This window comes from Triturus cristatus, chromosome 5_2 (genome assembly GCF_964204655.1).
Source record: "Triturus cristatus chromosome 5_2, aTriCri1.1, whole genome shotgun sequence".
NCBI classification, from domain to species: Eukaryota; Metazoa; Chordata; class Amphibia; order Caudata; family Salamandridae; genus Triturus; species Triturus cristatus.
Window position 1 is genome coordinate 356,158,615 of NC_140588.1, and position 27,747 is coordinate 356,186,361.

Consider the following 27,747-nt stretch of genomic DNA (forward strand, 5'->3'; position numbering starts at 1 on the left):
ACTCAAAGCCCTTTGTTAGCCTGCCATCGTGTGGTATTTTATGGATTGTCACTACTGTAGCTGGGAAACGTTGTATAGAATCAAAAGCAGCAACCTTTGTGAACTCGCCTCCTTAACCCTACATTTACAAACACATCTCAAATTAAACTTTCAACTCTTGATAATGACCGTTTATTGGCTTTGTCCCACAACCTGCAATTGTTGAATTAGAAGACCAAAACACAAATATATCACTCGGGCATCATTTATTTCCATGACGTTTAAAGCCAGCTCACACACACAAAATAATGTACTTTGCCTGCCAACTGTATTTTCCAACAACAAGCATTTACAATGCAGTAGGTTTCTTATTTGTCAGAGTTAGAGCTAATGGGGTTGTAAATGACAATGTCTTTTTATCCACGTGTTTTGGTTGGGAGTGTAGTGGATGTATATACAGAGACACAGCTGCAGCACCGTCTAGTGGATTTAAAATGAGGAATTTCCACTGGGACCAGAGAAGCAGCTGCAGCACTGTCTAGAGGGCTTAGAATGAGGAATTACAGATGAGGCCTGGGAAGCAGGTAGCAGCACTGTGTAAAAGCTTTAGAATGAGGAATTACCGACGGGACCAGAGAAGCAGCTAGCAGCTCTGTCTAGAGGACTTAGAATGCAGCAATCAGCACTGTCTAGAGGAATATAAATGAGGATTTACCGACGGAACCAGAGAAGCAGCTAGCAGCAGTGCCTAGAGGACTAAGAATGAGGAATTGCCACTAGGAACAGAGACACAGCTGCAAAACTGTCAAAAGGGCTTAAAATGTGGTAATTACCAACGGAACAAGAGAAGCAGCTGCAGCACTGTCTAGAGCACTTGGAATGAGGAATTACTGATGAGACCAGAGAAGCAGCTGCAGCACTATCTAGAAGACTTAGAATGAGGACTTACCATCGGGATCATAGAAACAGCTAGCAGCACTGCCTAGAGGACTAAAAATGAGGAATTACCACTGGGAACAGACACACTTGCAGCACTGTCTATGTCAAGGTCAAACATTTTTATAACGCGCACAAATCACCAAAAGGTCTCAAGGCGCTGGCAGCCAAGACAAAAGCAATAGACAGTGACTGAAATGCTCAAATACCTAAGTTTATTGAGAAAAAAGCCAAGTCTTCAGCTTTCTTCGGAAATGTAAATGGTCCGTTGTGGATAGCAGCTCCAATGGAAGTTTGTTTCAGAGCAAAGGAGCTAAGTATGAAAAGGATCGGCCACCGTTGCGGACCGTTCGAATAAGTGGTTGGACAAGAAGAAATCTCGTGCTTGACCGAAGAGAACGTCCGGGAACATACCATTGGAGCTTTTTTGCCAGATATTGTGGACCAGTTCCATGCATTATTTTATGAGTGAGGCTTAAGATTTTAAAACGTCCTCTTTGGCGGACCGAGAGCCAATGCAGGGTTTTAAGAGTGGTAGCAGAAGGAGTATGGGAAGGGAGATTGAGAACAAGCCTGGCTGCTGTGTTCTGAAGGACTTGGAGTTTGCAAAGTAGGTCTTGATTAAGTGCAGTAAACGGGGCATTACCATAGTCAAGGCGACTAATAATAAGTCCCTGGACCAATGGTTTCCTTGCTTCAATAGGTAACCATTTAAAGATCTTTCGCAGCTTATGCATAATCCCAAAACAAGTTCCAAGCACTTGATTAATATGAGCATTCATGGACAGGGAATTGTCAATCGTAATACCCAAATTGCGGACTGCTAGCTTAGGCAAGGGACAGATACCCAGCTCGTGCGGCCACCAGTCACTAGTCCAGAGCTGTTCCGCTTTCCCAAATAGAATAACCTCCGTCTTACCGCCATTCAACTGTAGCATATTTAAGTTCATCCAGTCATAGATCCGGATCATACAGCTCTTAAAACGAGTTTGAACGCCATCTTGGTCAGAATCACAAGTGACAAGCAGCTGAGTGTCATCGGCATAAGACAAGGTTTCAAAGCCATATGACCTGATGATATCCGCTAGAGGTGTTAAATATACGTTGAACAGCATAGGGCTAAGAATAGATCCCTGCGGAGCCCCGACTGTTGCTGGATAAGTGCGGGAGACCATCTCATCCACAGAAACCGTGGTGAAACGATCAGCCAGGTAGCTCTCGAACCAATCCAAGGCCTTCCCCCTGACACCCACCTCCCACAGACGGTGTTTAAGAATTCTGTGGGAGATGGTGTCGAATGCTGCAGACAGGTCCAAAAGGACCAAGATTGCAGATTCTTGATGGTCCAGTGCAAGTCTGATGTTGTCCACTACTTCAATAACTGCGGTCTCCGTGCTGTGAGCAGCACGGAAGCCTGATTAAGAGGGATCAAGGAGGCCATGGGTCTCGAGATGGGCAGTGAAACGTTTGTTGACTAAGTGCTCCAATACCTTCCCAAAATAGGGAAGCAATGAGATGGGGCGGTAATTTACAGGTGCACTGGGGTCAGCCAGAGTTTTTTTGAGAATGGGCTTAACCTGCGCGAGTTTCCATCTCTGTGGGAACGTAGCTTGATTCAGTGACAAGTTAAAAATGGTGGTTGAAGTGTCAGCAAGCAGTGGTAGAATCTTAACACAAGAGCGAGGAGGAAAGGGATCGGCTGGGGAGCCAGATTTAATCCTTCCTAAGCTTTCAATAACTTCAGTTTTTGTTATGGGTTCAAACTCTGTTAACTGGGGGACCTTGTCACATTCTGGCAAGGAGATGAAATCATTCACATTGGTGATATGATAACCATGATCATCAACCTGAGAAGGAAATGAAGCGTATATTGATTTGATTTTATTATCAAAAAACAGAGAAACAGAGTCAACCCACTCTTGTGTAGGCGCAAAGGAGGATTGTTCGACCTGGGGAGCAGTAAATTCCATCAGTATTTTATACAGTTCTTTACTGGAATGTGCAGCATTATTGATTCGCTGAGTAAGATATGCCTTTTTTGCTAATTTGATGTTTTTAATGTAAGTTAAGTGAAGGTGCTTATAGTTCCTACGATGTTCCTCAGTTTTAGATTTCCTCCACTGGCGTTCGGCAGCCCGGATTTGTTGTTTATCGGATTTTAATGCAGCAGTAAACCATGGTGATGCGTTATTTTTTACTTGGACCCTCGTGAGAGGAACGGTTTTATCCAGGGCCTTTCAAATGGAAGATTCCAAATTACTGACAGCGGAGTCCACCGTATCGACCTTCTTACCTAATAATGAAGGCTCAAAGTGTAGTAGAAAGGTATCCGTAGAGAATTTACGCCATGGCCGGATCCAGATACTTTTCTTTAAACTGATTTTCCTATGTATAATTATAGGCATACTAAATTTAAGAATGGAATGATCCGTCCATAATACCGGGTAGGAAGATTCAATATTTAATTTAGGGGAATTCGTAAATATTAAATCTAAGGTGTGACCTGCTAGATGAGTGGGGCCGATCACCTTCTGTGTTAATCCTAATGTGAGCATTGCCCCGGTTAAGTGGGCCGAGTCGGAGTCTAGCAGCAGCTCAGCATGATAATTAAAATCTCCAAGTAAGATAAAATTATCTGCGGCTAGTACATGCGGTGCGATAATTTCTAGCAGCTGGTTAACAAATTGCGTCTTTAGACCCAGAGGTCTATATATCAACGCCCCATTCCATGTTTCCGAGTCTAAAATGTCAATGGTAAAAATCAAGATCTCTAACATAGTGGTGGAGAATGATTCTAATACTCAGATCCCTGAGGGGGCCATGGTTGCAACTGCAATACCGCCGCCTCTGCCCGATTCTCTGTCAAGCCTTGTCAGATGATATTGGGGGGGAAACGCTGTGGCAACACTCACAGAAGATGAATCGTGGAGCCAGGTCTCCGTAATAAAGCATATCCTAGGCTTCTCTTCATCTAGAAGACTCCAGAGTTCAGTTGCGTGTTTATGTATAGACCTAGCGTTTAAATATAAGGCCGACAGAGAATTCAGAGCAGTTTTAGTGGCGTCCGGACAGAAATTGTCTAGTTTAAAAGGGCGTCTACTTGTCGCCTCTCTATTATGGATTACTGGGTGAGTTTTCCTATAGACCTCGTCTGCGTACGGATGTGTGCTAGACATAGAGGGTTTGAGGGGGTTTAGGAAGTGCAGCTCCATACTGGAATAGCGCAAGATTCCGCCACGCTGGTGCCTAAGAACTTATACAGAGATTCTGGGCATCTGGCAGCAGTCTGGCGCGGACGGGAGCAGACGGGCTTGCCTTTGGCACGCCGCTGCGCGCATCCCCGCCCTGATTCGCGTTATGTAGGCGGAGTGGGCGGGGCGAGCGACTAGAATGCTAACCTGTGAACCGAGAGTCGCTTGTCACTACAGAGCGCCCTGGGAAGGCCTCACGTCCCTCTGCTTCAACCGGCACAAGCCGTGGCGGAACTGGGACCAGCCAAGCAAGGTGCAGATAATTGTGCAAAACTGGGCAGAAGCAGCAAGTAAAAAGATTACTTAAAGATTTCTAAAAACGATAAGGCAGTATTTTACAATTAAAATATCTTTAAAATCACATTGACACATAGAGCGCATTTGGCATAAATTTGAATGAGCAGAGAAACAGTATGTCGGGCAAAACAATCACGGACCGGGAGCAGTGTCTATAGGACTAAGAAAGCAGCTAGCAGCAGTGCCTAGAGGACTGAGAATGAGGAATTGCCACTAGGAACAGAGACACAGCTGCAAAACTGTCAAAAGGGCTTAAAATGTGGTAATTACCGACAGAACGAGAGAAGCAGCTGCAGCACTGTCTAGAGCACTTAGAATGAGGAATTACTGATGAGACCAGAGAAGCAGCTGCAGCACTATCTAGAAGACTTAGAATGAGGACTTACCGTCGGGATCATAGAAACAGCTAGCAGCACTGCCTAGAGGACTAAAAATGAGGAATTACCACTGGGAACAGACACACTTGCAGCACTGTCTATAGGACTAAGAATGCGAGAATCCCCCACAGGACCAAAGAAGAAGCTGCAGCACTGTGTAGAGGACTTAGAATGAGGAATTACCAATGACACCAGAGAAGAAGGTAGCAGTACTACTATGTAGAGAACTTAGAATGAGGAATTACAGAGGTGACAAGAGTAGCAGCTAACAGCACTGTCTTGAAGTCTTAGAATGAGGAATTAATGACGGGAACAGAGTAGCAGCTAGAAGCACTGACTGAAACACTTAGAATGAGGAATAACTGATGGGACCAGAGTAGCAGCTAGTAGCAATGTCTAGAGGACTTAGAATGACAAATTACCAACAGGACCAGAGAAGCAGCTAGCAGCACTTCCTAGAGGACTTAGAATGAGGAATTACTGACGGGACCAGACGAGCAGCTAGCAACACTGTCTAGATGAGTTAGAATGAGGAATTACAGATGACATCATAGAAGCAGCTAGCAGCACTGCCTAGCGAACTATGAATGAGGAATTACCATTAGGAACAGAGACATAGCTGCAGCACTGCCTAGAGGACTTAGAATGAGGAAATAGCAATGGGAACAGAGAAGCAGCTACCAGCACTGCCTAGAGGACTAAGAATGAGGAATTACTACTGGGACCAGAGAAGCAGCTGCAGTTTTGTCTAGAAGACTTAGAATGGGGAATCACCACTGGGACCAGAGAAGCAGCTGCAGCCCTGTCTAGAGGACTAAGAATGAGGAATTACCACAGGTAACACAAAAACAGCTAGTAGCACTGGCTAGATGACTAAAAACGAGGAATTATCACTGGGAACAGATGCAGCTGCAGCACTGCCTAGAGGACTAAGAATGAGGAATTACCACTGGGACCAGAGACACAGCTGCAGCACTGCCTAGAGGACGTAGAATGAAGAGTTACTGACAGGAACAGAGTAGCAGCTAGCAGCACTGGTAGAGGACTTAGAATGAGGAATTACCAATGGGACCCAGGAAGCAGTTAGCAGCACTGCCTAGAGGACTATGAATGAGGAATTGCCACTGGGAGCAGAGATGCAGCTGCAGCACTGCCTAGAGGACTTAGAATGAGGAATTGCCATTGTGACCAGAGACACAGCTGCAGTACTGCTAGAGGACTTAGAATGAGGAATTACTGACGGGACCAGAGAAGCAGCTAGCAGCACTCCGTAGAGGTCATAGAATGAGGAATTACAGATGGGACCAGAGAAGCAGCTAGCAGCAGTGCCTTGAGGACTAAGAATGAGAAATGACCACTGGGACCAGAGAAGCAGCTGCAACACTGTCCGGAGGATTTAGAATGAGGAATTACCACTAGGACCAGAGAAGCAGCTGCAGCACTGTCTAGAGGACTAAGAATGAAGAATTACCACTGGGGCCAGAGAAGCAGCTAGCAGCACTGGCTACAGGACTAAGAATGAAGAATTATAACTGGGAATAGAGACACAGCTGCAGCACTGTCTAGAGGACTTAGAATGGAATAATTACTCGCAGAACCAAAGAAGAGCTGAAGCACTGTGTAGACGACATAGAATGAGGAATTACCAATGAGACCAGAGAAGCAGCTAGCAGCACTGTCTACAGGACTTAGAATGAGGAATTACCACTAGGAACAGAAACACAGCTGCAACAGTACAGAGAGGACTTAGAATGAGGAATTACCAACTGGACCAGAGTAGCAGCTAGCAGCACTGCCTAGAGGACATAGAATGATGAATTACCAACTGGACCAGAGTAGCAGCTAGCAGCACTGCCTAGAGGACATCGAATGATGAATTAACGACTGGACCAGAGAAGCAGCTAGCAGCACTGTTTAGAAGTCTTAGAATGAGGAATTATAGACTGGGCAAGAGAAGCACCTAGCAGCATTGCCTAGAGAACTAAGAATGAAAAATTACCACTGGGACCAGAGAAGCAGCTGCAGCACTGTCTAGAAGACTTAAAATGTGAAATTACCATTGGGACCAGAGAAGCAGCTGCAGCACTGTCCAGAGGACTAAGAATGAGGAATTACCACTGGGGTTAGAGAAGCAGCTAGCAGCACTGCCTAACGGACTAAGAATTAGGAATTTCCACTGGGAACAGAGAAGAAGCTGCAGCACTGCCTAGAATACTAAGAATGAGGAATTACCACTGGGAACAAAGACAAAGCTGCAGCACTGCCTATAGCACTAAGAAATGGGAATTAACACTGGGAACAGAGACACAGCTGCTACATTTCTGACCAGATAAAGAACAAGATTTACAGCCCTATTTACAGAAACGGAGCAACGGAGCTCCAAGTGAGTGAAGCATAATTAATGCTAAAAACGAAAGATTGGGTGAAAGGGAGCTAGCAAATAAAGTCACATTTCTAATATTCTAACTTTGTGACTGCACAACTTGATCTTCATTGACGCAGACTCTGTAGATCATAAGTGAAAGCCAAGGTGCGAAGTGGTGAACATGCAGAGAAACGGTGGGTAGGAGGGGAAAGCAGTAACACTTGTCAGCTGCTTGCGTTTGCAATGCTTCCACAACATGAGGCAGGCAATCAGAAAAATGTGTGCGCTAAACGAACTGAAATGGACAGAAGCTAAATCAGCCCTATAACAGAGCAAGTCTTTATGGGAAGAAATGACAGACCAAAAGGAGGGACAAATGGGCATGATTAACCATTCAAAAGTAAAGAATTTAGAAATGTGCCCGGAACAACCAATGTCAAGTGATGGGCCGGCTATGTACTGAATAAACCATGCCTTGCAGAGCAGCGCATGTGCACTGCTAGGCTTGGCCTAAAAGGTGATCAGGTGAACACAGGCCGGTTGGACCTGGCCCTTTTTGCAGGGTTGTTCCCAAACTTCTTGCCTTCCTCCTGTATTTTTTCTGACCTGTTTTTGTTGGTTTTATGACTGCTGATCAGTGCTAAAGTGCATGTGCTCTCTCCTGTAAACCTGATAAGATCGGTCTACACCTGTTTGGCATATTTAATTTACCTGTAAGTCCCTTGTACAGATGTATCCGATATACCCAGGGCCTGTCAATTACATTAATTAAATGGAGTTTACTGCCATAGTTACTTGCCATTTAAAGTGCTTGCCAAGCCTGAAACTCCCCTTTTTCTACATATAGGTCACCCCTAAGGAAGGCCCTAGGTACCCCTATGGGCAGGGTGCTGGGTTTTAAAAGGTGAGAGATGTGCCTTTGTTGTGGGCATATCCTAGTACTGACAAGCAGCATATTTGGTTTCTCACTGCTGTGAGGCTGCTCATCTCATAGGTTTGCATTGGAAATTCCCTGATATGTGTTTCAGTGGTAATTTCTGATATGGAAGGAGTAGTGTTGCATGTTTGATATGTTTGGAATAGTGGTGATGAAACCTTCTCATTAGCGAAAGTGAATTTGTTATTGCTATTTTAGAAATGCCACTTTTAGAAGTGGGCATTTCTGTGTGCTTATTACTCTTTGTGCTTTGCAGCCTGACTCAAATCAATGTCTGATTTAGACTGACATGGGCTTGTTTTGTGCATTCCCTCTAGACAGTCACAAAGGGAGCTGAAATGTGCCCCATATATGCTGATGGGTCTTCCTGGGTTAGAGTGGTGGGAGTCACCTGCACCTCAATAGGTCTGTGCCTGCCTTTCACAATTCTGTCTCCCCCTGTTGTGTGTCTGGGGCCAGGGCTGGGACTGAATGGAGGCGTTATGCACTTCTAAAGTTTGTATTGAAGTTACCTTCACATCAAAGACATTATGAGCATAAGTAGAGGGGCTCTGACCCCATGATTTTAGACACTGCATGGGACTTGTAACCAGACGTTGCTGGATCTACAGACTGCACCTTGCCAAAGGAACTATTATGCTGCCACTAGGAACCCCCATTGAACTCCTTTGTCTGTTGTGCTGACCTGTGGCCTGGTGGGCTGCAAGAAGGACTGCCTGCTTCCCTATAAGGACTCTGTGTGCTGGCCTGCTGCACCTATTCCTGCTTGGTGCTCCCAATGATATACCAGGGTTTTGTGGCATTACCTGGGTTTGTGAAAACGTAGCACTGGTGAGCGCTTTATTCCTCTGGTTCTTGGCCACAAGCGAAGTGTGTGGTGAGCGCTTTATGCTTCATTGATCTTTCCCTGAAGTGGAGCGGGTGGTGAGCGTGACATTTGGCCCCCTCAGTTATGTGAGCAGCGTGGGCCTTCCTGCCTTTCTAAGGATAGAGTGCTTTTATGGTAGTGTGGTCGGGCGCTCTCCCCGTAACTCGGCAGCTGTTCTTGCATGGGCTACACTGAGGACAAAGGACTGAACCTACAACCCACACCAGACTTGATGCTGGGGCAACAGAGAAGTCCACCGCAACGTCAGCGCCATCTTACTATAACGAAGAATCATTGCCTGGTAACCAGGGGCAGCCTGGATACACAAACCACGTTTGCTCGGCGCCTCCTCCAGGATTCAAATGTACGCCAAGGGAGACGGCGTAGGCTCGGGATGAGAGGTCGCCAAGCAGATTGAGACGGCCTAATCCAATTTAGGAGCGGTAGGGCCAAAGGGGAGTTTGGCCATCAGCTCTGTATCTCCCCACATTGGTTTCCCAGTCCTGAGGGGCCGTGACCTGTTTCTTTTTCACTGCAGTAGTCTCCCAACTGGATTGGGCAGTGTGGGTGTGTGCCCCCACTTATCCTGGGAGACATACTTTCGGGGCACCTGTTTCTATGTTGTGGTCTTACGGGGTGAGACCTCAGGCCACTCTCTGACCAGGAACCGGCTGCATTCAGGGAAACAAGTAAAGTTACCGTATTGAAAGTGATTGGCAAGCAGGTGCGGTTATGCCCTGTGTTTGGTGCCTTATTTACTGTCTAACATGTAGTAGGTGCGCTGCATCCTATGTGTTTTTGGTGATTATGTGTTTTTACTCACCACATACTGCATGTGTGTGGTGATGTATTGGTGACATGTGGTGGGTGATTCATATAACGTGTCATAAACTGCTTCATGATTGTACCCTGATTTACGATGTATGTCGTTTTATACCTTGCAATGACAGGATAACGAGTATCATCTCAGGACCTGCATAATATGTACAGTGATGGTGTATGGTATTTCTATGACGTGTGTAACATATAAGTCTTTACCTTTTTGCACTAACTGTGATATTATGACAATTGACTAGTTGGCAAAGTGATTTATGGTTTATGTCATTTTTGGTCTGTGCGTTATACACAATATATGAGATATTTTTATATAATCCTGTTTGGAGTCTCTTTTTTGCTGTATTTATTGTGTCACTGGTGTGTGTGTTGTGCAAACACTTTACATATTGCCTCTGGGATAAGCCTGACTGCTCTGCCAAGCTACAAAGGGGACGAGCAGGGACTATCTTGGGTGTGTAACTCCTTTACCCTCACTAGAGTGGTGTGTTTTGCCTGGCTTAGGTGCATACCTTAGTCAATCAGAAACCCCCTTTCTAACAATGCCACAGTTCAGATGTAGCCTCTTTTCCCATATCATGCAGTCACTGCAAAGTTCCCCTTGTGAATGTCTTTTTAGCTGACCCACTCGCCTGACAACGGAAGAGGGCTAACAACCTGAGTCCAGATTTTCTGAGAAACGGTCCAGGAATGTGTACCTGAGGATTCCTTATGCTTGCGCTAACCCTTTAACATATATAAATCTTCACTGATCTCTGGGATCCAGGAACTTGAAAAATGTCCTGTCTCATTGGCTACAGGAAGATAACAGCTCCATACCCAGAGGCGGCTCCTCCGCTAAGGTGGAGGAGCGCTGCCCCACTGCTCTTTGAGCAGTGGAAAAAGGAAAAATAAAACGATAACTCACAGTTATTATACTTTTAGTTTTCGTTACTGAGGGAGAATTGCAGGGCATGACTAAGCTGTAGTCACAGCCAGCAGGGGAGGAGTGGTTCGGGCATTTAAGTGTGCATGACAGTTTGGCCGGCCATCTGGGGCCGGCCAAACAGTTATGCACACTTTGCATGTTCCCCACTAGCTGTATTGTACAGCCATTTGTGGAGAACATGCACAGGCTCATAGTCCCCATCTGAGCACCAAAGCAGAGCGCTCAGACCAATCACAACGCTGCTGTCTTGGTGACAACAGCATTGTGATTGGCTTAGGGGAGCCTGTGTGTGCTTCCTGCTTATGGCAGGAAGAAGAAGAGGATGGAGCTCGACGGAGACAGTGGCTGGCAGCCAGGTAAGTAATTTTATTTATATGTCTACTCCTGCCCACCCCGTACCTGTTGGTGGCAGCCGCCACTGTCCATACCAATCTATTTACAGCTGTGAAAACCACAGTCATCTTGGTAGCCTTATCCCAAGGGACATAAGCTGTACATGGTGGGATTTAATATGTCACCCAAACTCAGCATCAATTATTACTCATATATCAGGTTGAAATATTTTTATGGAACACCGTACCTTTGTCGCCACACATTAGCTTGCCATTTCCTCTTTGCTATCAAATAAAAAGTTTACAAACTTTTCATTTTGGATAAATAGATTCAGTACAAAAGCTCCTCATTTTCATAAAAAGTTTATTTTTACCCTAAGATGTTTTTGATTCTATGCAAATACATGTTTGGTCCACAAACACAAGAGAGTAATTGCCATTCAGCACTCACATGCAGTACTGCCACATATGGACAGAATTTGCCTTTCATTCATATGTATAATCCCATAAGGCAGAGATTTCCACCGGCAGTGTGAAGGGATAGCCAGAATAATGTCAAGGATTCTGAACATGAACTACTTTCCAAGGTCAATACTGTGCTGTGAGGAGCAACAAATATGTATAGAATGTTTTTAATATGTCAACTATGAGTAATTTTATATGAGAGCCACCATCACCTAATGGATAGGCACAGGTATGTGAAGAATGGGTACCAGGATGCCAGAAAAAGCCCATGTGACAGAAAGAATGCCCACAATATAGCAAGTAAGGGCACCATTTTGTCAAGACCTCCAATATACCAATGACAGCCACAATTATGCAAAAGAATGCCCACAATATGTCAAGGATGGGCACACTTTACGCTAGGGCCACTATACTGCCATTTATGACTAGTGTGTGGGGTGAATGGTATACAATCACCATGATTATTGCAGGGTAAACTGGTCTGAGAAATATAGCTTTCATCAACATACACTAACTGGCAGACTCTCCCACACCAATTCACTGGAAACACAAGCATAAGTATGTATGTACACACACACAGGCTTTTCACCCATGCCGGAGCTAATTTTTGTCATTTTGTAAATAAAAACAAATTTGCATAGAAAGTATAAAAGTCTATGTAAACTAACATAAGTTGGAAAATACAATTTTCGTATTAGGCACCCATATTTAGGTATTACAGGTATATAAAAAGAAATAATAATGTACTGACATATGTTAGCCCAACTACTGATGCTATATTAACACTGATTTATACATTAGCATTGAAAGGCCTGCGTTTCACATTGAACTTTTCTTTTGCACAAGATATTTTTTTCTCCTCCACTGCAGATGCTGTAACTTTCCAGAAGCCTTCTGTTAGTTAGAGAATGGGCATTTGTTATGTATTAGACAACTGATAATGAGGTTCTCACCGGGAGGAGATGGCAGGAAGTGACTCGTGGGAAGAACTGTTTGAACCTCAAGATGCAGATGAAGAATCTTTTCAAGGACTTGTCCCCATGGTCTATTGTGAAGACGTGAGAAAATAGGGAGTTTACCTGCTCCCAGGGGTTTGCTGAAATGTGATTGGATGCCATGAATGGAGAATGCATCAATTGTTTCACCTTGTACTTTATTACATTTATATTAGTGTCTGTACTTGGAGTTGGTTAGGTCTCTCTTTCTCTCTCCCGAGTACTCTTTTCCTGAGATTCTCAGGGTTACATCTCTTCAGGAGTGATCCCCATTAGAACTCTTCTCTTTTCAGAAGATGTCTGCTGATTTATAGCTGAGAATACTTTCCAGCTTGATCATTTCTTTATTGCTTAAGTGCAAAAGCTTCTTGCTCATGCATTTTATTCTCTCATCTAAAGACTTTAGTGAGTTTCTGAACTGAGACCTTTCATTGGCTTAATTGTGAAATTGTCATTCTAATCCTTAGTGTAGATTAGAGAAAATCCTTTATGGAACAGGCTTGCTGTATCATCTGTATTTTATTTGTAAACTTCACTAATTTGGTATTTTATCATGTTTTGAAATAAAAACTGATGGATTATTTTAATTTGTAATCACTATTAATAAAGACTAATACTACTGATTAAAACAGATTGAATTTTATTAGAATTGTTAATAAAACCCTTTAACTCACACCAACTCTCTAGACCAAAATGAATTTCACTGTTAATGATATTTGAAGTATAAGATTGCTCCTTTTAATTTCTCCTTGCCGATGAACAAAGGTCCATATGACCAGTGGAGAGGGTTATTTAATGATTACACCTGAAGACTGTTGCAAAGATCCTCGGGCCCACACACCCATCCACTGCCCAGATCACCTTCTGCTGCAGGTCATACATAAGCTTTGGTACCAAGTGTCCATTAGCTCTGCTCAGTCTTAGGAACAGCACAACAGGAAGGACAAGTGGAAGCTGTCCTCTCGTTGTCCCATTCTGATCCATGCCTCTTCTGTAAAATGCATGGACTGACAAATGGTTTCAGCCTAACAGGAGAAGAGAAGGATGGAATCTGGAGTAGTCTTAGCCTGCATCAAGACTTGTGTTTGCACCAACTTTTTTGCAGGGAAAGCTGGAAGCCGTTTGTTTAATGTGCACTTCAACCGAGAAGGTTCTATGCGCAGCGGCTCCACTTGCCTCATAAGCAGGGCTGGACTGGCCTTTTCTTCCACCTGGCATTTCCCCAGTGGGCTGGAGCAATTGGAGGCTACTTTTTGGAGGGTTGTACGATGGAACCCTGCACGCATTTAACCCGTATGCCTTTACAATGCAGTCACTACCCTGACTGGGACGTTACCACATTTTACTTTACCATTGAAGTTGTTACAACGACTTGCTTTAGGGGATGCTGGAGTTTGGAATAGTATACATTATTGTTCCAAGTCCAGTCTATGCAACAGTAGGGAAGGTGTTGGACTTCAAAATCCAGCACCAGTCCAACAACGCGCCCCCTACAGCAAGTCATTGGAAGGACTTGTGGTTTAAAGTAACGCGTGGTAACATCGCAGTCGGGGTATCGACTGTGCTGTAAAGTCTGGTCGTTGTTGAGACTGTGGGGTAAAGGATGTTTCCCTTTGGAGGCCCAGGGCTGCTTCCATTGCCTTAGTTACTTTCCTCAGCTCCAGGGGGACGGGGCAGGGCCTTCAAGAGAGAGCGAGAGGGTGTGGGAGGTAGATGTAGAGAAAGAGATCTGTGAGCGAGAGGACAGGGGAAGAGAGATAAAATGGATGGATGAAAAGTGAGAGATAGCTATAGGAGAGGAAGAGAGCAGGGCTGGTTTGAGCTTTTTTTTGCTGGTCTGCTTTTGGTTCCCCTATCCTGCCTTGCATGCAGGGTGCGCTTCAGAAATAGGCATTGCCGTAGTGGATGAGCTCAAATCAGGCTCTCAGCTTCGGTAACATTCTCCATGAGTGAAAGCTTGAAGGTGGAGAACACACTAATAGTCCAGCCACCACTTGTCACCACTTGGTAGCACCATAACATTGCACCAAACCTCCAAGCCTAATGAAAAACATAGGCTAAATGTGCTTGATAAATAACCACTGTTCTAATAATATTTGTAATGCCAACTGTCTATAAGGGAACAAGTACTGTTTGAAAGTCAGTTGAGTGTACACAGCAAATAATTGGCCACATCTACCTGGATATGTTTGTGTTTTGATAGGTGAAGGTTTTCCATCTGGTCCACTGGAATCTTACATCTGGCCTGCAACACAGAGAAAACATTCAGTTATTTGTGCCAAAGACAGGATTAACCAGATGTAATTATGCAACAGTGCTAGAATTTAAATAAAATGACGATTCAAAATGATAATCGTTCTCATGGGTAACGTCCATTGCTCAAAATAAAATGCTACTTTAGCATTTCATATCATCACCCCCATTATTGAAGCAGTTTGGGTCAGGGTAATCACATGATCTTTAGTACACTGGCCCAATGTACCAACCCTGCTGCATATATGTTGCCCCTGCAGAAGTGCCCTCGCTCTATTCCATGTCTACTGTACTTGCAGTATCAAAAACGTATCTGTCGCTTACAAGGGCCTTCTCCTGCACATCAGATTACAGCAAACAAGCATGTGGAGGATGACATAACCCTAATACCATTAAACACAAAACAAAGGGGTAAGATGTACCTCTCCTAATCCACCCTCCTAGATCATTAACCTGAAACACATAAAAAGGAAAATGAGGCCATAAAATAATCAAAAATGAGTGGTATGCATTACATGGCATGCTTCATCATCGGGCTTGCTAACGACATCCGTGCACAGACCAACACCTGGGATGGAGCAAAGGGAAGGGGAAGACAATACATACACATATGTTCAAGCATCTTACTGTGCAGGATTCCAACAAAACAGTAATGAAAGCTGGCTTGGGAAAATCCCTAAGTACCTTTATTCTTGGATTTCCTTGCTAGGATTAAAAAAATATATAAAGGACGGTGATGATAAGCGGGGAGTTATTACCTCTTCATCCCTCATATTTGCAAAAACGTCTACATGTTTTGGCCACCGTAAATTTGTCCCAATAGGCCTTATTCAGGACTACAGATCCCACAACGACACTACTACCCTATCCTGAACTTCCAGTAGAGAGAGATAACCAACTATGGTATTTTCTGTAATCACACTGCAGATACTCCTGCAATGACATATGACACAAATAGACAAACAACTCCTACAATTGTACATGACACAGATAAACAAACAATGCATTTTCCTCAAAGTACCCAACACTCATCCTCAGTTAAAACCCTGATAACCCACTCAATGTTGGTTGCCTTTGCAATGGTCATTGCTCTATTTTTCCAAGGCATGAACATACTGCTAATTCTCTTGTTTACTTCATGCAATGATAATTGTGAATATAAATACTCTGAAACCACAATCAAGCCACACCCTAAAGTGATGATAAAATTATAGATATAGGGAGGGACAAATGCAACGTGAAAAAACGCTTACCAAGTCTCATAAGCCCACCTCTGGATCTAGTGTGTGATCTGGTGCGTCTCCCTGTAGTCACACACTGTATACACACAGAGGCGACAATCAGATGGGAAACAGCCATTACCACGCGGCTGTTTCTCCACAATGCCATTACATCGCAAGCGTAACAATGCATGCGATGTAACAACGCGTAGCCATTACTCGTGTTTTTACATCGCATGCGCTGTTACAACGCATGCGATGTTATGCCGATCCACCTCGTTGTGAGGAAACAGAGGCTCTTCCGTTTCCTCACAATGACGTGCACCGCCCCTCGATGTGAAGCAGGAAGCAGGAACCAGGAGCAGAGACGGCGACGCTGGAGAGGAACCACGAGGAAAGAGAGGTAAGGCTGATTGTGCTTGGGGTGGGAGTAGTGTGGGTAGTGGTTTAGGGTAGTGTTGTAGTGTTTTAGGGTTTAGGGTAGTGTAGTGGTGTTTGGGTAGTGTATTGGGTCTTGCTAGGGGTAGTGTTGTAGTGTTTGTGTTGTGTAGTGGTTCAGGGTTTAGTGTAGTGTTGTAGTGTTTGTGTAGTGTTTTAGGGTTTAGGGTAGTGTTGTAGTGTGTGTAGTGTTTTAGTGTTTAGGGTAGTGTTGTAGTGTTTGTTTGTGTAGTGTTTTAGGGTTTAGGGTAGTGTTGTAGTGTTTGTGTAGTGTAGTGTTTTAGGGTTTAGGGTAGTGTTGTAGTGTTTGTGTAGTGTTTTAGGGTTTAGGGTAGTGTTGTAGTGTTTGTGTAGTGTAGTGTTTTAGGGTTTATGGTAGTGGTGTAGTGTTTGTGTAGCGTTTTAGGTTTTAGGGTAGTGTTGTACTGTTTGTGCAGTGTAGTGTTTTAGGGTTTAGGGTAGTGTTGTAGTGTTTGTGTAGTGTAGTGTTTTAGGGTTTAGGGTAGTGTTGTAGTGTTTGTGTAGTGTTTTAGGTTTTGAGGTAGTGTTGCAGTGTTTGTGTAGTGTAGTATTTTAGGGTTTAGTGTGGTGTTGTAGTGTTTGTGTAGTGTAGTGTTTTAGGGTAGTGTCGGGGGGTTGTACAGGGTAGTGTAGTGTTATTGTAGGGAGAGGACTGGGGGTCGGGGGAGGGTTGTGCAGGGGTAGTGAAGTGTCACTTACCTTGCAAACTTTAACTACTAGTGTAGCTTTACCACGCATGCCTTTGCGTTGTAATGGCATGCGTGGTAAAAGCATACTCGTGGTAAAAGGTTGCGATGTAATGGCATGTCGTTGTCATTGACATCGCGTAGTAATACCCGCGTTGTAATGGCACGCATGGTTTTGGTATGCGATGTAATGACATACATTCCAATCAGAAATCATATCTCGTCATGTGAGATGTTAAATGATGCTTATTCCATAACCCCACCCAGGGTCACTAGCCCATTTATCAGGTATTTAAAATCTGCGGGTTTCCCCTCACTCCTCTCGGGCTCAAGCATCCCCCATACGCATTTAGTACAACCTTTTGTGAGCCCCGTGCTCCATTACAGAGACGTATTCATGTCCTCAAGGGTATGACGCCACCTCAATGTGCCGCTCGCCTCACCTTGTAGGTGCTGGCTTCTCTCTTTACCCCTGTTACATCCGCTCCTTGCCAGTCATGTGATCTGGGACTCCGGTCACATGGTCTCCCTACAGTGGTGTGGGACCTACAACCGGCAAGGGCTAATAAATTGCCACTGTCTTGGAAAGAGGCCCTGAACAATATAAAACCCCAAAAGAATATAAAAAGAGAACCACTTGCTGATAAAGCACGTAGTAATTTTAAGTCTAGTTTTTTTTTTTTAAATAAAGCAAGTAGGGGGAATTCCCGATTGTGAAATAGGTTGTATGTTTTTACCTGTATATGTTGGATGTCAGTGTGTCCCATGTTACCCCTGAAGCTGGAAAAATGTAGGTACTCCCAACCTACCTCCTAAATCCAGTGGCTCTGGGAGTTATCTCTATCTCCATATAGCGAGAGGGTCTATTTGACTAAACATACTCAGGGGTTGTTAGTGTGCCTTCAGTTTACTTCAACCTACGGAGATGAAATCCATCTACCCTGTCTATACAAAAGACCTAGGGGTCTGTAAAATGTGGTGCTACCCTTTTCCCCTATTAGCCCTGCCTCCCAGGCAGAAATTGTCTCTCTCCATCTGTTCTGGTTCATATGAGGCGCTCCCTCATGATTTAAAGTCTGCTGAGTTGGTGCCATACAATATAATCATTAAGACCAATCTCATGACTGCGGATCCAATAGATCCACTTCTGTACCCATGACAATAGGAAGTTCTTAATTTCCTTGATGGTATTGGGAATATTGGGCTTATCCAATACTGTCCAGTAGATGTCATTGACAGTATGATTCTTTTCTAGGAAGTGTGTTGTGAATTTGGTCATAGCTTTCTGGCACTTGATGTAACTTCTGTGCTCCATAATTCTGATCTTAATCTAGCGAGTCGTCATTGTATTGTAATTACATTTATATAACGCTTACTACCCCTAACAAGGCGTGAAAGTGCTTTTTGGAGAGTAGCACGCTACTCCTTAAACCATAAAGGATTAGTCGTGATGCCTATGTAGAGGAGATTACATGGGCACGGGATCAAATAAATCACGTTCTCTGAATTACAATTCTATGTCAGGACCGGAGGCGAGGATTATGCTATTCTTTCTTCACTTTATTGAATAGCAGCCATTTGTAGTAAACTAAAACAAACTACTATTCCCATGAACCATAGGTAATAACAAAGAAACAATAGAGAGTCCTAGTCTAGAGTGTCCATGTTTTGCACCAATCACAGGCTCCCAATGTGTAGGTAGTCCCTTGTCTCTGCCCCATTCCTCCTCTTTCTTCACTGCTTGCAGCCAAGATAAGTCCAACATTTTTTCTCATTCTGTTATATAATATTGACTCGTATTTACTGTGATTTACTCTACTGCAGCGCATTGTGTTTTGCTTGTTGCGCTTGTTTATTGCTTTGCTCATTGTGCTTGTTTCTTAAGGTGCGTAGCGCCGTACCGTTTTATAGCCGTTTCGGTGTTCGGGCGGCACGCGAGTCAGGAATTGCGCGCTCGCCGTGTGTTTCCGATTTGATTATTGAGTTGTGCTTGGTTTTCTAATTTATTTCTTTGTTGCGAGTCCACCGCTTCTCGGCGGCTTGCGTTCAGCCGTGGGAACGTCTGAGCTCCCTAGCGGCCGTGTTCTGTGGTGCCTGCGACCCGGGGTGACGGCGCCGCCTCGTTAGAGGGCGCTTGGGTCGCACGTTTGATGCGACGTGCGTGCTCCAGATTCTGCGCATTCCAGACAATGCGTCTGAATCCGGAGCACCGCTGCTGCGCGAGTCTGGTCTGTACTTGCCTGCTGAGACACCCCTGACCTGGGTCTGCTTAATTAGTGGGGAATTATCCCTGTTTCTTCCGCGGGAGCTTTCCTCCCGTGCGGTTGTGCTTGCTTACGCCCCCTGAACGCCTGTGCATACAGGTCAGTACCTCCTGTTAGGCAGTGGTCAGCATTCTTGCTGTTTGATTGGGGGTCCGTATTGTTTAGGCCAAAAATGCTCCCCTTTGAGGAGTCAGTACTGCAGATAGAGTCTGCTGGGGACCCGTTTTTTGCTGCTGGCTGCTCTTTTAATTAATTGGCACCAGGGCTGTTGGGGTCCAGGGCTGAGCCCTTGTAATTGTGTGCATTGCCCGCTTTATTAGGCTGTCACCCAGCCCCCTTTCTTGGTTGAGGTATACTCCCTCACCCGATCCCTGCTCAGCTTCCCCTGGTGGTTAGTGATACCATGGCGGAATACCAAGATAATGTTTATGAGGATGACCAGTAGGAGCAAGACCCCCTGGCAGCCCTTCAATGGGATGATGATTTCTATGATGCTGTAGATGCGTCCATCCTCAAAGCAGTGGAACAGGCTATGACTCCTCTTGAACAGAGGTTGGTGCGTAAAATAGATCAAGCCTGCGATCGCCTGGCTAAAGCTTCACAAGGCTTTTCTACCGCCCCTCCTTCTTCCGTCCCTCCGATGGACTCTCAGCCTCCGGCGAAGCGTGCCAAATCTGCTGGCGTAGACAGTGATGCTTTTGATCGCCTCAAACAGGCATTCCTTGCCAGTACTGTCCTGCAATTGGTCCCCCCCGCTACCCCTTCGATGCCCCCAGTTCCTGGCAGGGATGATGACCAAGGTGATGATGATGATGTTGCCGGCCCCTAACGGCCTTGGCGCCCTTCTCACCCAGACCCTTCCTCGGATGCACAGAATCTTTGTGCGGATATGTTGGATTCTGATGATGTTCTACATCCGCGTTTCTCCGACTCGCCCCCTCGGATAAGGTCGCCCAATATGTGGGCCCGCTTGAACCTGCGACTCAGAATTGTCTTAGGGCAGAATGTCCTCGTCTCTCCCTGGAGGAGGAGGTGGCCGCTACACCCGACATCGACCCGATAATGGCCACCTTCCTTCAGAAGTTTATCAAAGATCCTAAAAAGGCTACTAAGATCTTAGACATGGCAGAGGAAACCAAGGCTTCCGTGTCCCTCATCTCTCCTGAACATCTGTCCTAGTGGGCTCAGCGTGTGGTGGTGTTCTTGGTTAATGCAAACTGTGCTATATCCACGGAACGGCGCCGGTCCCTTCTGATCAAAGTAGACCCGAAGTTGGAGGACCTGGCCGATTCGGAGGCGGGCGCTGTGGCACAGGGGGGCCTCTTTGGAGAACCATTTATAAAGGAGTTGGGGAGGTTTGTTAATACCTTTACCTCTCTGGACTGGGCGCAGTCCTCTATCAGAAAGGTGTTTCACCCTCGGGTTTTCCGAGGGGCCGGACGAGGAAGGGGCCGCACGTCCGGCCGTCCCAACTAACACAGGGGACAAGGCTCCCGTAACGAGCAGTACCAAGACCAGGCCCGCTTCGGCAACTTTTATCCCACCCGAGGCCGAAGAGGCAAGAACAGAGGAGGCAGAGGAGGTGGCATCTCCAGTTCTTCCGGTGAGTGTTCCCCCTTCTTCCCTTCTAAAAGTGGGGGGCCGTCTGGCGCGTTTTTTCCTGACCTGGAGTTCCATCACTGTGGACGCATGGGTCCTGCAGACGGTGCAGGGTTTCCGCATAGAGTTTCTCGGGACCCCTTCGCAATCCATGCCTCCCCGTCCGCTCTGTTTTTCCGCTGCAGACACTGCGTTGGTCGACCAAGAGGTGCAATCTCTCCTGGACAAGGGGTTTATTGCTCTAACATTGCTCCACCCTCACGGGTTTATCAGCAACTCCTTTTCTTAATGGACAAACCAGACGGGGGAAAGCGGCCGGTAATAAATCTGCACGAGTTCAACAAGTGGTTAGTCTATCGCCACTTCAAGATGGAGGGCATCCATCTGTTGCGCGATGTTTTTCGGCCCAACGATTGGATGGCGCGCCTCAACCTCAAGGACGCCTATCTAACGATCCTGGTTTTCCCGCCTCACCATCGGTTTCTGCAGTTCTCCTGGAAGGGCGAGACTTACGAGTTCACCACTCTGCCCTTTGGCCTGTCCTCCGCTCCTTGGTGCTTCACCAAGGTCCTTCGCTGGTCATCGAACGGTTGCGGACGTCAGGCATGAGACTCATTGTCTACCAAGACGACATTCTTCTGATGGCGCAAGACCCTTGAACGCTCTCGCGGCAACGAGGCCAAGTCGACCCTGTCTCAAACGGTCCTGTTCCTCTGCTTCACGATAGACTCTGTGGCGTCCACCCTGAGCCTTCCCTCGCGCAAGGTGATGAAGATTCGTCACGAGATTCGGAGGTCTCTATCCCAGTCTCAGATCTCTCTCAGACAGCTTGCTCGCATTATCGGTCTTCTGTCTGCCTCCATTCAGGCGATTTTTCCGGGCCCGCTCCATTACAGAGCCCTTCAGTGTCTCAAGACGGCGCACTTGCGCAAAGGCCTTTCTTATTCCCACAAGCTGGCTCTTTCAGTGGTCGCCAGAGAGGAGCTTCGTGGTGGCTTTCGCACATGGAGGCGTGGATGGGACGAGCCATTTTCGGATCCACACCAGATATGGTTATACGGTCCGACGCGAGAAGGTCCAGCTGGGGTGCGCGGTGCGGCGAGTTTGCCACAGGAGGTGTGTGGTCTCCGTCGGAGCAGAAGTTACACATCAATTGTTCAGAGCTTTTGGCGGGCTCGTTCGCGATCCAGTGCTGGACCAAGGACTCGATACAGTCCTGCGTCCTCACCAGAATGGACAATGTGTTGGCGGTCCGGTACATCAACCATCTAGGGGGCGCGCGCTCAAAGGCCCTCTCCGATCTAGCAGCGAATTTTTGGCAGTACTGCCTGGATCACCGGGTCTCGGTCACAGCGGAGTACCTTCCGGGCCAGGACAACCGAGTGGCGGACTTCCAGTCGTGGCATTTCCACAACAGGAGTCTCTGGAAGCTTCACCGAGAGTGTTTGCAGACCTCCAGAGCCTCTGGGGGCCCTTTTCAGTGGACCTTTATGCCTCCCGCCTGGATCACCAGCTTCCCCGTTTCTTCAGCTGGCGGCCAGATCCCCTGGCGGAGAAGTCAGATGCATTCCTGCAGAATTGGGGGGAGGAAGCGGGTTATGCCTTTCCCCCGTTTGCCATGATCACGCGAGTGACATCCCAGGTGAGGCGTCAGAAAGCGGACGTGGTGCTCATCTCGCCGATTTGGAGGTCGCAAGTCTGGTTTCCAGTTCTTCTGGAACTTTCTTGGGATTTTCCAATCCCACTCCCCCTGTTTCCGACTCTTCTCCTCGATCCGACAGGGAATCCTCATCCTCTTATCAAACAGGGATCTCTGACCCTCATGGCCTGGCAGATTACATGGGACGATGGGCGGTCGCGGGCCTTTCGGAGCCAGCTGCAGCGTTCATGGCTAGAGCCTGGGCTGACAGCACCGTCAAAAGATACCGATCATCCTGTGATCGATGGTGTCGGTGTATGCGATGGAGTGTCAATCCCGTGGCAGCGGATGTGACCTCTATTTTAAATTTCTTGGCCTCTCTGGCAGAAGAGGGTTTGGCCTATCGGACCGTCAATAACTTTTGCTCCGCTATTTCTGCTGGGCATTCCATGGTTGATGGCTCGCCTGCGGGGGAGCATCCCTTGGTCTGTCGTTTGCTTTGTGGCATCTGTCTGTCAGTGCCCCCTGAGCCTCGTTACTCCCAACTATGGGATGTCAATAGGGAACTGAATTAGCTGCTTTCCTGGCAGCCGAATAGATTCCTTTCTAGGAAGGAGCTTTCTGCAAAATTGGCTATGTTGCTTTGTCTGATCTCTTGCAGGCGGGTCTCAGATGTTAGAGCGCTGGATGTCTTGGGTAGAATCTTTTCCCCTACGGGGGTTACCTTTACTATCCGTAGGTGCACTAAGTGTGGTACAAAGTCCATTTCGTATCCCGCGTTTCCAGATTCCCCTAAATTGTGCGTGCTTGCTTGCTTCAAGGCATAAGAAGAGATGTCAGAGGAGTTCCGGCCTCTGGGAGAACGTCAATTGCTCATTTCCTTCAAGAAGCCTCATAAGGCTGTGTCGTCTCCCACAATTGCTCGGTGGGTGAGATGGGTGATGCACGAAGCCTGGATCGACTTGCGTGCGTTTTTGAGCACATTCTGCGAGAGGGGCGATGGCCTCCAAAGCATTTACCCTGGGAGCTCGCCTAGAAGACATTCAGAACGCTTCAGACTCTACTTTTAAGCGGTTTTATTTCAAACCGGTTATCGACATGGCTCACTTGGTGGTGAGTAAGCTTTAAACGAGCATAATCCTCTCCTCTGGTCCTGACATAGAATGAAAAATTTCCTAGCTATCGTAATGGAAAGTTTCAATTCTATTAAGGACTCGGAGGCGAGGATTATCCCACCCAGGGTACAAGTTCCTTGCTGTCTTCCCCTCCCTCGTATTGGATTAAGTAAAGTTGTTTCTTACCTGCTTGATTGGACAGTTTGGTTACATATTGAAATGCTTCCTTCCACAGAAGTAATCCTTAGCCATTACTGTCGCTGATTTTATGCGTTTACTCCTTGCAGGCGATTCCAACAAACAAGATCCTTTAGGTGTCCGGTGGCTGACCGAGCGACGAAAGAGGAGGAATGGGCAGAGACAAGGGACTATCTACACATTGGGAGCCTGTGATTGGTGCAGAACATGGACACTCTAGACTAGGATTCTCTATTGTTTCTTTGTTATTCCCAATGGTTCATGGGAATAGTAGTTTGTTTTGGTTGACTACAAATGGCTGCTATTCAATAAAGTGAAGAAAGAATAGCATAATCCTCGCCTCCGAGTCCTTATTAGAATTGAAACTTTCCGTTACGATAGCTAGGACATTTTTCATTCCTTTGTTTAGTCTGGATCCATGGGTACCCCAGGCCCACGTCAACTGACTTTGTGGTACTTGTCACTGAGCATACCCCGCATGAGCCACACGTTGTGTGGCCAGTTACTCGTGGGAGATCTCATAGTCTCGGCTGCTGATTCGGACCCTGATGTTATCGCCTCATGTGTACCAGTAAATCTCTGATACTGGCACTCTTCTTGAAGGAGAACACAGGTTTCTGTAAATCCAAACCATTGAAGTTCAAAATGTGCCTATTCCTTGTGATGATACATTTCACTCTGTTGGATGCCGTGCTAAAGGTTTTAACACAAATAATGCTCTTCACATCAGACCTCTCACCGAATTCCAATAAGGTATCCCAGTTACAATTCAGTGCTCTATTTTGTGCCTTATCTATCGCTATCGTAGGGTAGTGCCTCTCTTGCAATGTATGACAGAGTTTTTTGGATTCTGTCTTGAAATCTATCACTTCTGTTTCAGCAATGCATTCACAATCTTTTTTGCAGTATTGATTAAGAAAATCAGCCAATATTTGGTGAATTTCCAGGCGATCAACGCCCAATCTCGTTTGAACAATGCATCTTCGAGAAATATCAGGGTCTGTGACTTAGAAATGCCACCTAGCTGAAATCACTCAAAATCATCTAGTTAAGTGCTGCATATTGGACTGTAGTTGATCTGCTGATCCGTCGGTTTGTCGCTGTTGTCATATGAGGCCTTCAAATAAAGGTTTGTCTGTAGCTAGTTAAAGCCTGCAATCGATAAAGGCTGCTGGGACATAAAGGATACTCAGGCAGACATCTTTTGAAGCATTAATGTTTTATAACGTTTTTTACAAACACCTGCAAAATAAAAATGAATTCACCAGAATTTGCAAAAAAACACTTTAGCTTGTATTAAAAAAAAATCTGAAGGTTTCTTAAGTTTCTTCTACTTGGTATAAATACAATTTCAATTAACCTTAAGTAAAGTAACTTGTGTTACCCTCACATGACAGCATTACCCTTCAACAATTAGCGCGATAGTCACAGTAAATGTTAAAGACAAAGGTATAGTCCAGTTAATAATCTGAAGGAGTAAAAATGTTAGTCATAGTCATTGGTGTTGCTCCCAAAGGGGAATGGTCGCCAATGTTTACACTTCTGCAGCGCTGTCCCAATCTAGGATGGTGGACAACGAGTTCTGTTTCAAGACTGCAGCGCAGCAACATTGAAGGCAACAATCAGATGTGGAGACTGTGCTGTTTATTTCCTACGCTTAGTTTGCACCTGATCCTCCTTTGCAGCAATGTTTTTTGTTTTCCTTGGTCCCTTCAGTTCCCTCGAGTTTTCAACTTGGAATACTATCTCCTTGACTACTTACCTGCGGCTACACCATTTGAAGATCTGCAGCATCTTCTCCAGTACTCTGTATGGATGAAGACCTCCCATTAACTCTATAGGATGAACATGTGGTGTAAATGAGTTACACATTGAATTTCCAAAAATATATACCTCTCCTGTCATATTAAGCATTTTTTGAGGGATGTGTAATAAGTAGCACCATTCAGTGTCCAGCAATTAACACTACAAGACTTGCTTTCCGCTGTGATCCAGTGTTTCTAAACAACTCACCGCCATCGCTGCATCCCCTAGGCTTGTTTTTGAACTCCTTTGCGCTTCAGGAGTCGAGGTGATGTTTTTGGAGTGTCTCCTCTGATCCTTGAATACTGAAATGTCATGGCAGTTGTTAAATTAAATGAAGTGTTGACTAATTATGGGTATGTCTAGGCAATGGCTTGTCTGGTAGGAGTCTCTCCTCATAAGACAGCACCTTCCTCTCATTCTTCAAAAGTGCTGGGTAGTCAAGTGCCTGGTAAAATAAACTCACAGTGTATGGAATGTGAAAGGGCAGGAATGCACCATATTTATAAAATAATGTGCATTCCTGTCCTTTCTCCCTGCTCTGGCACCAGCTCTGCAGCCTAGCGCCGACACGTGCACCCTTGCACCATTTTTCAAGGGTGCCTGTGTTGTCGGAAGGATTGCTTTTGTGCAGGAAGGGGCACCAAAACAAATCCTAAGATGCGTTTTTCTCTTTCTATGTGTGCTGAAGAATGCAGCACACATAGAAAAAGGGAAAAACGAGGAGAAATAAAGATACTTCTCCTTTTTACGCCTCATCTCAGGAGGAGTAAGGATTTGGCATTTCCCCAGGTTTACGTGATCTTATAATAATAATAATAATAAATCAACTTTATTTCAGCTCATTTGAGCCATAAAAGTGCACAATGCAAAACAGTATATATAATTAAAAACATTATAAAAAAATCATCCAAATTGTAGCAATTAATTAAATAATCATACAACATCAATTGTTAAATGTAATACCACAAAGCTCAAATAAAACCAATGGAACAAAAACCTCAGCAGATGTTGTGTAGTTCCTATAAACCTATATAGGATCTGCGTGTTAAGACAACATACACTGTAGGATTGGTGGCCGGACTGATTCTAGACACCCCCACCGGGTATGTTAGCCTGTATACCAGCTAGCTCACAGTGCCACTAGAAACCCCTCTTATCAAGGAGAGAATAGTTTTTTGGCAACTATCGAACATGACAACTCTGATCCCTCAGGATCGTGGAAACAGTGCGATACTTTTCGCTCAGTCACTCGTGCTCACTTTGTCTCAGAGAGATACACAGAATAAACGGTGGGGACATTTTTCAATAAGCATTTATTGAACCAGCATCATTCTAATGTAAAATAGGTGTGCTGAAACAACCATAAGACAGAAACAGATCAAAATGATCGTAAGCACCAACAGAGTAAAAGGATGGTAGATTTCTACCATAGTGCTAAAACCATGAATACAAGCAAGTATAAAAATACATGACAGTAGTAATGCGTACTCCTAGGATGTGACCCAAACTAGATGTACCTAAGTGTACCACCTTGTATGTTGGCGTAAAAGCCAAGAATCCATCTAGGATAAAGTCAACCCCATTACCTGAAGTGAGAGACTGTGGGACCCCATCTTGGTCTTGAGATGGACACCCTGCAAGAGATGTCAGACCACTGCGAGCTAGAGTGTCTTGCGTCAGTGTGTTAGCATGGAAGCCCTTTTCTCCTCTCTTGCTTCAGCAAAGATTTGGTGTTTATATATCCGATGTGGTACCCCCAGTGGATATACCTTGCTGGGTGTCATGTCGGACTAGGATGACAGAAGGAATGACCCTTATACATAGTTATTATGCAGGAGATGGTGTCCTGCTGTGATTCCAAGAATCCTCATGCATAATGAATGAGGCTAGTTTTCAGAGAAAACCCCATGTCATTTTGGGCATTACTGTAACTAGGTAAAAGGT

General features: G+C 45.5%; 1 protein-coding gene across 2 annotated transcripts in view; it reads right to left on the bottom strand.

Annotated features, from left to right (window-relative positions):
* FAM217A (family with sequence similarity 217 member A) overlaps positions 1 to 27,747 on the bottom strand; it is a 77,297-nt gene that overhangs the window by 21,702 nt on the left and 27,848 nt on the right. The window contains exons 1-2 of one of the 2 annotated variants that reach the window (XM_085606605.1): positions 19,084 to 19,290; positions 14,744 to 14,809 (exon numbers count right to left, since the gene is read on the bottom strand). In XM_085606605.1, coding sequence (XP_085462731.1) covers positions 14,744 to 14,782 — 39 coding nt within the window. In that variant the 5' untranslated portion in view covers positions 14,783 to 14,809; positions 19,084 to 19,290. Of the gene's footprint in view, positions 1 to 14,743; positions 14,810 to 19,083; positions 19,291 to 27,747 lie in introns of those variants that run through there. The other variant, XM_085606604.1, reaches the window with a different exon arrangement.